The 12370-nt window shown below is 36.3% G+C and overlaps 1 protein-coding gene across 1 annotated transcript in view; it reads left to right on the top strand.

Moving 5' to 3' along the window:
- LOC124606988 (nucleolin-like) overlaps positions 1-11263 on the top strand; it is a 35512-nt gene extending 24249 nt beyond the window's left edge. Inside the window, exons 3-6 of the mRNA XM_047139128.1 lie at positions 1512-1916; positions 4555-4695; positions 7489-7601; positions 10535-11263. Of these exons, the coding sequence (XP_046995084.1) occupies positions 1512-1916; positions 4555-4695; positions 7489-7601; positions 10535-10550 (675 nt within the window). The 3' untranslated portion in view covers positions 10551-11263. The remainder of the gene's footprint in view (positions 1-1511; positions 1917-4554; positions 4696-7488; positions 7602-10534) is intronic.
- Positions 11264-12370: the final 1107 nt, after the last annotated feature.

The raw sequence follows: 12370 nt of genomic DNA, 5'->3' as shown, positions 1-12370 counted from the left end.
ATAAATATGGGAAATTAATGGCAAGAAGATTTTGATAGGCACTATGTGGTTCACACATACAGTTAGCTTGGGCTAAAAGTGTAATTGTGGGTGAGTTCAACAGAACATATTCATTTAGTTGTCCCTTGATGCAATGGGTGTGTCGTTGTGGAAACTTGCTGGTGTAACTGCATGGAAAAATTAAAAGAATGCAGTTACTGTTCAGGAGATAAGCCCTGACACAGATGGGAGAATCTTGGCCCAGTGACCCAAAAACAATGTTTTTATTACTTCATAACCATAACATCTGTCTCTTTGGCTCAGCCAGCCATCGTCTTGGCTGTCAATCACTGCATCTTTAACCGCTCCATAAAAACCCAAATCTCTTTAAGTGTCTAACAACAGTACCATCACAAAGACAGCTCCTACCATGTCCATGTCCCACAGTTTCGCTTTCCTTCTATGGCACACCATTGGTGATGAGCAATTTCTCTCCCTTCCTGCAGAGAGGACACATACAGGCACTAATACCCTTACATGGTTCACAAAAATAGATATTCTGTCTTCTTCTCTCACACTGCTAATGTTCCCAGCACACCAACTTAAAACTGCAAAGGCTGGGGCACCCTCTTCCTTTATGTGAAATAAGAGTATCTTCTGACAAGGTTAATGTAGGTAACTACTATTATTTCTTATAATGCCCAGCATTGATTCAACGTCTTCATTTTTTAATCCAATTTTTAAATTTTATTTTTATATTTTGGGAATGTGTCAAGAGTTCAATAAATTTGCTTTAAGCAATATAACACACTTTGTTTCTTGCCCATTTGTGTATACATCATTCATCAAGCTCACAATACTTTAGATTGTCTGTTGGCAGTGATGATGTCATTTTTAAATAAAATCTATAAAAACTGTTTACATCTTCTGGTTAACAGATTGTTATTGGCTGTCATATGCTGTTCTTCCATTTGAAGATTCCAGCTCGATTTGATAACATATCGCCAACATCCTTTCTGTATTGTGTGCAAGATAAGCATTTTGTGAATAATAATCATTGAACTTTGCGAATGTTCCTCACCTGAAACAGCACTTCCATGCGCCAGATGTTTGGTTCACATATTCCACTGCAAATTGAGCAAGCAAGATGTTTGTTAGGTATTGTAATTTTTTATGCTTGCTGTTTACCTGTTTCAAAATTTAATTATATAAAGACAGAGCTGAAGAGTTAACTTTGTAATAATTTTGTAGCCCTGTTGGTTACAAGACTCCTTTTTTGGATACATACTGCGCAGAAGTTAGTCTGCAGAATGTTGGGATATCATGACGGCTGTCTTGCTACTCGTGTATTTGTTCGTAAGTGTCAAACCAGTAGCGCTTCTGCATATTATATGTTAGTGTCATTTGTCTTCGTTAAAACTAATTTTCTTTATTAAAAACTTTTTACAACAGCACAATATTTATATGGTTTGTATAATGCCATCAGTTCCAGTAAATAGTCTGTTGCAATAAAAAGTTACTTTATTTTCTAGGCAAGGGGAGGACGGAGGCAATCGTCACGTCGTGGACGTACACCAGTCAGTGCAAAGAAACCCAGACTAGCTGAACCACGAACCAGTGAAGACGAAGACGAGGAGGAGGAAGAGGAAGAACCAGAAGAAGGAGATGAGGAAGATGAAGAGGAAGGAGGAGATGAGGAGGAAGATGAAGAGGAGGAAAGTCAACCAGAGAGTGACGAAGAAAATGATAAAGCTAAAAAGAAGAAAGGCCGTGGAGGAAACACCGCTGTGCGAGGTGGAAGAGGTCGTGGGAAAAAAAATACTACCACAACCATACCACCATGTGCTTTTGCAAAGGACAAGGGAGCTGAAACAGATATTTCCTCTACAACAGGATCAGAAAATGCATTACCAACACCAGTGGAGAAAGAATTCACTGTAAGTATTTGGAGTTTGTGTGGCTGATATGTGAAATATATTTTTTCCCTCATGACCGCATTATATAATTTAGAAACATTAGAATTGCACTTCCTTATATTGCTAATGTTGTAACATGGTGTAAGGGTTGCTTTGTTGGACATTCTAATGCTGTAGTGTGCATGTACACTTTGGCCTTCTTTGCATTAACTGTGTAAAAAGTTATTTTGTTTCTTGTCATGTGTGAGGAACATACATGCCATTAATGCTTTCCTCATTTCGAGTTACGACTGAGAAGATAGTGACTGCGTGTTTCCAATTTTGACATCAGCTCTTTTCATATGGTTGTGTGTTCTTAACATCTGTTGTTATAATTTGAAGTACTTTTCTTCCTGAGTTACTAGCTGTGTCAAGTGGTTCACTCCTTGAAGCTGGATGCAATTGGTTATGAGGATGCAGAATATTTTAGTAATATCAACAATGCAGAGGTTGGCTTATTGGGAAAATGTCCAGCAGTTAAGTTATGTCTTAATTAGTTTGTTTTGTATTTTCTGAACAAATGTTAGTCTACCAGTATAAACTAGCTGATGATATTTATACAGTATAAATGTATCCAAGGGCTTTTTCCATTTGTAGGTTGTGCATGTATTGCTTGTTCTGACACATAGCAAATGCATACATTCTGTGTATTGCTGTTACATGAATCTCACAAGTCAAAGTGCTTGGTTTCCTGTTCTTAATGGAAATATATTGTGCTGTTTGACAAACAATAGCTGAATATAATATGCCTATATACTAAATGTTTGAGTGTTTCACAGTTTACTTATCTCTAGGAGTAAAACTCCCAATACAGCCGACTCATAAAAGTAAAGCTACACGCTCTTTGTTTCCTCTTCCCTTTCCTGGAGAAAAAAAAAAAAAAAAAAGAGGTTGGACATGGAGCCAGTCATTCTGCTACATTTCCTTTCATATTTTCCTCATTCCTCATAGGTGGGGGGTCACTTTTAACTTGAGATCTGAAAGTTTTCTTCCTCACCAGCATAGGAATATTTCCTCTTTCCTTCTTCCCTGGAGAAAGAACATGTTACCATAAGTACAGTCACTTGTTCCAGTGTATTAGCTGTGCTGGAACAGAAACATAAAAAGAGAAACATAAGCTTGTGTGCTATGTTTTTATTTAGCTTTCCATATTGTGGTATGAAAACATGTTATGATGATAGGGTCGGGAAGAAAATGAGGCCAAAAAGTTATTGTGAAGCATATTTGCTTAAGAAACCAGGCCTGTGGCAAATGGTTTGGTGGTCCTGTCTTTAGTTACATTCCTTATGTCTGTCAGTTTGCACTCATTCTGTGCATGCTTAGGGAATTTAAAATAGCAGTCTTTGGAAAAAGTGGCACTGCTGTTTGTGGTACCCTATTTAGTACATTTAGAGATCTTGTGTATGAAGACTGTGTGATTGTTCTGGTATCATGAATGTATATTTTGTGACCTTTAGAGTCAAACACTAAGGTGTATACCAAGGTGTACAAATGGTTAGATTTTCCTCTTTAAATATGCAAATAAAACAGAAAATTGTTAATTTTGCTCATGAGGTGCTGCAATTATTACTCTTTAATTTTACATAAGCATCTTGTGGAAATATAACACTGTTTTTTAGACAACTATAACGACAATAATATCAGGTTAGATGGGCAACTGAAATGAGGAGTGCAATGTAGTGCACATAGTTTAGATGACCTAGTGACATTAGTGGTATCATAAAAATGACACCACTTCATTTAAAACTTCTAAACAGCTCAAGTCTTCAGAAACCTTATGATAACATTTTTCCTTGTCTCATCTTGGTATCTTTCATCCATCCACTATGCAGTTGTACATTATACTTGAATCTGCATTATTAGATTCACTCTTCCACTTTTGTTGTGCCCAGAATATGCAGATGACTAGTGATTGAGTGAAAATTTTCTGTATATGTTAACTGAGAGTTAACTGGAAATACCGAATGGTATGGTATCTTTCTCTGTTCTGAAAAATAAGTCATTGCTTATTTTTCACTATGTACCATTTACCAATAGCAAAAATTTTCTTGGTTAGAGAATATATATTGAATGTTCCTACAGTTTTGATTATTTATGCACCATTAATGAAACTCATTTGCTAGCAGAAATTTTAGCTGTGAAATTGTATTGTAGAATGTTGATGGCACATTTTGTTATTTCATTGTTATCCTGTTAAATTAATATGTTACTACTGTATGTGGTCTTGTGCATTTGTTATCTTTTATACAATTTTGTCATTCTTTCTTACACTGGACCCCAAACAACGGCATGTATCAGGAGCTGTAAATTTTTGTCCTAACTATTTTACCTTGGTAAATTTATTTAGCAACTATTCTTCCAGTATTTGACGCATGCAACTTTTGCAGTCTGTACATGGTTTGTTTGAAGTATATACTTAGATCTTATCTTCAATTGTAAACAGTAGTTTGGGACTTCGTACAGTTCATAATACTGATAAAACAAATGTCACCCGTAACTAAACCTCTAGTAGTTTTCAATCATGCAAGCAACAGGCAACACAGGTTTACAGAATCTGAATATTTTGTACAAAGCCCACATGATGTTTATTGCTAGACAAGGAAATTCGTGATTTTTGCAGTCTGGAGCTTTTGTGGTGTTGAAGGCAGACTTCCAGAACCAGAAGGACCCTCCTATATGGAAGATAGATGGAAAAGCCTTGTTGCAGAAATATGTTCCATTTGAACAAGATGGAAAAATAATGTACAGGAATACATCCACTGTAAGTAGATATCATAAATATTTATTTTGTAGATTAAGTCAAATGGAGAAATTTAATTTAATGTAAGTTTGTGAATGTTGCAGGATATCTTTTTTTCCCAAAACTAACTCAAGAGATGAAGTAGTAGTGTGTGCCAAATTGGCACTTTTGTGGGATTTACAGGAAATATTTCTTCACTATTCATAGCATACTTCATCTGACCAATCCAAGACTACACAACAAATGTGCTCATACTGAAACTACTTTTGGCTTAAAGTTGATAAGAATGCAGTCACCAGAAATGTAAAATGTAAACCTGAGAGAAAAGTTAAAATAAAAATCCCGAGAAAGCAAGTAATTGAAGTATATTAATTTTTTAGGTAGACGATAAGCATAAACATCAAAGGTTTAATTTCTGTAATGAATATTCAGTCAGCTATAACAGCATGCAGTAATAGCACACAGTGAGATATGAATAATCATAAATGGCAAGGTACTAGATATTGTAATGTATCCTATTAATAGAATGAATGTGTAACAAAATGGACTTTAATCCTCCCGAATGCTAATTGTTCGGAGATGTGGCACATCAGTGGCCACAGCAGGGACACATTAAAAGACATGGCTAATCAGAATTTATAATGTGAACTTGCATTAAAACTCCTACTTGGCCAAAGGTAGTGCCATTACATGCCAGATTTGGATTTCTTTTAGTCAGGTGCAGAACTGTCATTAGGGACTGGATAAGCTTGGTGATGGTGGACCTTGATAATATGAGGCGTAATGCCACAAATGATTTGCATTCACACAGAAACAGTAATAAGAACTTTAGATTGGAAGGTTCGACTTGGAAAAAACAAATGCACATACGGTGCGGAGTTGACATGGTACCAAACCAGTCACGTCTCAGTGTAATTAGATAGCTTTATTATAAAGGATTTTTTTTATCCATGATTAGTAAAGGATATTAATCCCTTTAGTAGTAAACACAAACATTTTTAAATTAAGTAATCTTTGAAGGTGTACAACTTTGCTTCCACCGTTTTCCCCAACATTTGAGGCTTAATGAAACAAATTGGTTTCATATGTGTCATTCGAAGCATTTTCCATCGCTGGCCACTACTTTCTCCCATCTTTCGGGCAGTGTACGAACCCTGCGTCGAAAAAATTGTTCATCTTTTGAAGCGATCCACAAATCGATCCAATTTGTGACTTCTTCATGAGATCGGAAGTGTTAGACAGGCCATGCGCCATTGATCTAAACAGGTGATAGTCAGAGGGAGCAGTGTCTGGAGAATACAGCGGGTGGGGTAGGACTTCCCATTTTTAACGTTTCCAAGTACGTTTTGACCTCTTTTGCAACATGGCCTCGAGTGTTGTCGTGCTGCAGAATCACTTGATCGTGCCGCTTGCTGTATTGCGGCAGTTTGTCTTTTACTGCTCTGCTCAAACACGTTAATTGTGTTCAATAATGAGCACCTGTGGTTGTTTCACGTGATTTTAACACCTGATAGTACACGACGCTGAGCTGGTCCCACCAAATGCAGAGCATGATATTGGAGCCCTGAATATTCTGTTTGGCTGTCGACTTGGAAGCACAGCCGGGATATCTCCATGATTTTTTTGCCTTTAGAGTTATTGTAATGGACCCATTTTTTGTCCCTGGTCTCACTGCGATGCAGAAATCCCTTCCGTTTATGCAGTTAAATGACTCTTGGTTTCGGTTCACATGGGACCAAAGTTCTTCTTTCTTAATCATGCCCATAGCCTTTCTTAGAGTTGAAACCACTCAAGACACATTCTTCCCCTAATAGTGTCCTTACCATACGTACTTGAGCATTTGATGAGACTCGGCCGCGGTTTTCTTCACATTGAAACAAAACAGTAATACCTCCCGCAAATGACGAGAATTAGGCTCGTAAACTGACATTTTCAATCAAGGACAACTTTATGGTATAGACACAAATCGACTAATGTTTGAATGAGGTTATGTTGACCGAGGTCCAAGCTAACTGCCTGACATCTGCGATCTGTTTCTTTCAACCGCTACTTAACGTTGTCGTCACCTATTGGCAAACCGCAAAGTTGTACACCTTTTATTATACCAAATCACATAAGCAAGAAAAATGGCTTCCTTATGTGAAGACAGATGGAAGACAAAAAGGTAACAAAAAGACTTAACTTCTCATGAAATTAAAGAAGTGATGCTAACAATACACATTACATTTTGATCTGGCATAAGGAGATCATTAGAATATTAACGGAAATGGGGTCTAAGACGAGCAAACAGTGGGACAGAAAGAAAAGTAACAAGGCAAATACATGATTCATTGGAGTGGTATGCAGTTAAATTATTCCATTTTCTGTCACTCTGGTCTGAAGTCTTGGCAAGAACCACACTTGATACACAAGTAGAAAACTGGATTACATGTTTGAGAATTGCTGTCCTACCCTTAGGTTAGTAGGTTCTAAATTTCTAACAGGAATTAACATTTGTAGTTAAGTTGATTTAACTTGCATATAAAGAGAGTTGCTAAGAGAGGAATTATTTTAAGTCATGATGAAGTGTAATACTGAATAAACCTCCATTTTTTGTAAATTTCTATATCTAGAAGTTATGGGAAGAGATGGTGAAGTATTTACACACAAATCAGCAGTGCAGTATTAGATCAAGTGTAGTGTGGTGTAAATATTGAGAGAGATTGGGATTTGATCTGTTTGTGGCACAACAATGCTGGATTGGAGTGTAGTACTAGCAGTCTGGTCACACGCAGGTGGACTTTTTTAAAATGCGTATTGTATGCTTCTTTTCAGTATTCTGGTTGGTCTACGGTACTTAAGGATAGATACTATCCTGCCCAAATTGCTTTTAAGATGCAGAACAGAAAGGAAACAGTAGTTGAATTTCTCAGAGACAAGATTAAAGTGTAAGTATTATTAGTCACTCTTTGATTGATTTTTCAGTTTTACCATAGACCATAAGGTGCACAGTTTACTTGTACGATAGGTTCTATACTATCTGGCTGTTGACTATCGGACCTAATTATCACAGTACTTCTCCATGATAGAATGAGGAGTAATTTACTGTACTGCTGAACTTTTCCAAAGCTTTAGTGAGTGAGTGCAGCCTTTCAAAATGTTTTATTTGTATTTTTCGCTTCTAGCACATGTGGAGTCACAGTTAAAGTATACAGTGTACTGTTAATATTGAATAAATTACCGAAAACACTCTTCATCAAATAACTCTTACAAGCCCTCTCTCAGTGCTCACAAACAGCAATGGAAGCAGCTCTGTTGGCAACCCTGTGCTCGTTTCCTCAGCTGCATATTAGACATCCAAAGTATGTGCATTGTTAAATTATTGTTTTGTGCAACCTTTTGTTTTTAAAGTAAACTGTCCGAAATGGTTGATAAATGAAAAAACTTGTATTTCTGTGGATCGGGGGCTACATGCCGTATTGCGACTGGGATATGGGGTAGCAGCCCAAACTATTGCTTTGGAGCTAGGGGCATAAAAAAGTACTGTAAAGATAGATCAGAAATTCAATAGTAGTAAGCTTCCCAGGCTAATGGAACTGGAGTAAAAGAAAGAAAGATAATGTTGAAAAGTGAGGATAATGAAGTTGACAAAGCTTTATTTTTGTGGCATGAACATTTAAGAGGAAAAGATTTACCTGGTACTGGGCCGATATTGCAGGAAAAGGCTCTGCAATTTCAGCAGCAAATAGATTATCAGAATTCACTGCCAGTGATGAATGGTTGGATCGGTGGAAAACAATTCATGTGGCAGATTACCATTAGTGGAGAGGCTTTATCTGCTGTCAGTCTGTACTGTTGTTTAGACAATTTTTTAAGTTAATTGATGAGGAGGGAATTTCTGGCAAGCAGTTATACAGTTGTGATTCCATTATAATTACAGGATGCTCACTACAAAAACACTTGCTGCAAAAAGGAAGTGGGAACATTTAAATACAAGAAAATTAAAGAATGAGTCACCATATCGGTTCACAGTAATGCGAGCAACAACCAAAAACTTAGGCTTACATTAATAGAGAAATCATAAAAACCTAGAGCTTTCAAAAACCTGAAAAATCAGGAATCATTGCCCTTATGTTACTCGCCAAAAGAAAGTGGGGATGAATTCAGAAATCTTTAAACGAGGTTTCAAAATGAATTTGTACCAGCTGTGAGAAATACTGGACAGACAACAATGTTGCTTGGAAAACCCTGCTACTTTTTGATAATACACCTTCGCACCCTGCCAGTGACTAGCTCCCAGATAAAAATATCGAAGCCTTATTTGCATCACCAAATATAAGTGCTCTTTGCAGTCTGTGGACCAGGCCAGCCTTGAATTGCTTAAGAAGCATCAGTGCCATCTGCTCAATTTATTGGTATCATTGATTGATCAAGATGAAGGTGACTGTGTAACTATTCTGAAGAGAATGGTCTTGCTAGAGGTCATAAGCTGATGGCTGAAGAATGGGAAGAGATTCCGTACATATTATTTGTATGGTCTTGGAAAGTTCTTTTGGACCATGAAGGTACACATTTTAACTTTGAATTTCTGTGTGAATCCAAAGTCAAAGATGGAAATATTATTGATTTGTTGCTCAAAAATCTACTAGGCTCTAAGGATGTCAATGTTAAGATCCTAGAATGGGTGGCAAAAGATGAAGTTGAAGAACTAATTGACAGCAGTATTGTGGAAATGGTGACAGGGAAGTAGCACAAGAAGAGAATGCAAACTTAGATGAGTTGAGAAATTTCATACCACTGAGGCAGCATTGCGGTACATTAGTGAGCAAGAGGAAGCAACACCAGCAGATATAATCTGTTTGCATACGTGGAGAGACATTACAGTACAGAAGAGGACTAAAGGAGGAAGAATGTCGTCTTTTGAAGACTTTGTTTAAAATCTCGAACCTTGTAAGACCTGGGTGTTCACTTGTGTAATCACACATTCATACTTAAAAAACAGATAGTTTCATGTTGCCTGTGATTTTGTGAAGCATGCAGTATGTACATAACAAACACCAGTAACTAGTGTGTTTTATGTAAGCAGTCAAAAATAGTTAATAAAAATGGGTTTTGAGTAGTACAGCTGGCGTCGGAAGAGGGAATTTATAGAACTCCGGCTTACCATGCTTTTGTGATAGTCGAGAGTCTGCTGTATTTATTAATTAATGAAAAAGAAGTGAAAATAAGTTGGTGGGTTCTTATTATCTAAGTTTGTCAGTAATTATTTGAGGACATGTCAAACTAAAGATGCAGTGATATAAGTAAGAAAATTAAAATTAGATACCTGTACTTACAATCTAATGGTTTAACCAACATTTATTTGTACATATTCAAAAATTCTCACAGGAAAGTAATTCCTTGTTAGAAATACATCTAGTTTAGTTTTAAATCTTGGATATGGAGTAATTTTAATTTTCTTTGATATCTTGTATGTAGTATAACACCAATGTTAATAATTCTCCTCTGAGAGAATGATTATTTGGAATATGTTTGGTGTATATTTGATTTCCTTGCGGTACAAAAATAGTTGTGTATATCATTCTTCTGCAGTAATTTGCCTGTTTGTCTCTAGCAAACAAGATAGTTTTGTAAATGAATAAGTAGTAGTATTCAGAACATGAAGCTCAGTAAAGTGAAATGTACAGGATTTGTCTGCACTGAATAGTATCTGTGCTATCAGCAAAATGTAAAAATGAGGAAAATGTATTGTTAGATGTTGCATTCATAATTGTCAGCAGTCTGCACTTTCGCTATTTCTTTTCATATGTACAGCTTTCCCCCTCCCCACAACAGTGCATTAGATTTTCATATCTTAAATGGCTTGTTTTCTCTTTCACAGGGAAGATAGTGAGTGAAAATCCATGGCAGAATGGACAACGTGTCTTGGTGAATCAGTTACTTTTTTATGTAAAGCATGTAATTTGTGTAGCAAAATTTTGTTCCTTTTTACAAATGAGTTTGAAACACATACCATCTGGTAATTGTTTCATTTGGACAACTGTTGAGGTCTGTGTCAGTGTAGGTTTTGTGACTACAGTTATACCTTTAAAACTCTAATCTTTTCATTGTGACTAAGTGATTGTTAGAATTCAAAGTTTCAGTAGTTTTAAGACATTTTTCTGTAATTTTTCGCATTTTTCCAATGCATGTCATTTTAGAAACTCCATGAAGAAAATGTAAATGTGACATCATCATTATATCAGTAGCCTCTCTTTTAGTACAGTTTTACAAAATTTTACATTATTTTTGGTCTCATCAGTCAGTGGCAATTACGTGAGATGTAATTGACGATTGTAATCAAAGGTTTAAGTTCTTTTGCTTACTATAATACTACTAGTTGTAGAGACTGAGGGTGTATACAGTTGTCTGCAATCAGTGATCATTTCTTTGTTCAGTTGTGCTATTCTGTATGATTTAACATGTTGATTATATGCACTTATTATTATTCAGACACCGAATTTGACTGAATTTAAAAAGATAGTAATTTAGGTTTGTCTTATGTAATTGATTATTATTCCATAGTTACATTATTGCCAAATGCTATTGTAATAAACTTCTCTTTCTGTAATTTTGTATATTATTTGGCTCTTTTTCTTGGACAAATTAACATACCATTACTGGAATAATGCAACAAATCACTCCAAATGCTTGTATATGAATATTTAAATTCCACATACATAATGATGTTCCTGACATACTGACTCCCATCACTTCCCGTCACTGTCCGCCACCTCCCCCACCCCCCACCCCTTGCACGCACAATCGCACGTGCGTGCAGAGAGAGAAATTGAATAATAATTTTTCAGCCAAAGATGTTTGTACGTGATGTGGAAGAATATTGCAAGGACAATAACAAATGCATATTTTGTAGTATTTTATAGCTTATGTAAAGTTAAATTTCAGTTTCTGCCTGTTTGACTTGAAATATTTCATTGTTTACTTGAAGATTGTCATAAGCTTCACCTCTTTCTTCGTATACTCATTGAAACATTGTGCACTGTACCATCACTGATTGAGAAAATACTGCAGTCTCTTATTAAACAGTGTGCTCGACTTCCGTAATTGAATATGTTCAAATGTATGATCTGCCATCTTTGAGATAGCCTCAAAAAATATCACAACTGGCTAGTTCAGGTGAATGTAATTGCAAGGGAATACTGCCATGTTAGAAAAGAAAACGTCCTGGAAAGATTTTTCAAAAGAACATCCTTGAAAATTCTTACTCTGTGAATTGTAACAACTGGGTGGAATTAAATTTGATTGGAACAATGCTTGTTCATTTTTATTAGCAGGAAGCTTTAAAACATACCATTCAAATGTTGCTGTTCCTGCTGTTTGTCTCCTCGAACAAATATGAGCCTATTTTGAAGCGGCAACCCACACTGTAATGTATTTACTGTGATGTAACTGCTGATGAACTTCTTGTAAATTAACTGCCCCTTTACTGCAACATGGGAACAGAAATACAGGGTCACATGTTGCATACCTCCTGCAAATACCAGCTTATGATGGAACACGTTTCTGGGGTTGGCCAACTCGCAACCAAATCTCCACCTAATCTAGACCTAGGGTTGTGCTTCAGGTCATAGTGCGGACACAAGGTTCATTCCACAAAGTAGTAAAGATAACATTGAATAAATATTGAAATAAACACTTGTGTTCCGTTGTACTGTTA

Source organism: Schistocerca americana, chromosome 3 (genome assembly GCF_021461395.2).
Source record: "Schistocerca americana isolate TAMUIC-IGC-003095 chromosome 3, iqSchAmer2.1, whole genome shotgun sequence".
Classification (NCBI taxonomy): domain Eukaryota; kingdom Metazoa; phylum Arthropoda; class Insecta; order Orthoptera; family Acrididae; genus Schistocerca; species Schistocerca americana.
The sequence above is the reverse complement of the archived record's forward strand: the minus strand, read 5'-3'. Positions and strand labels throughout refer to the sequence as shown.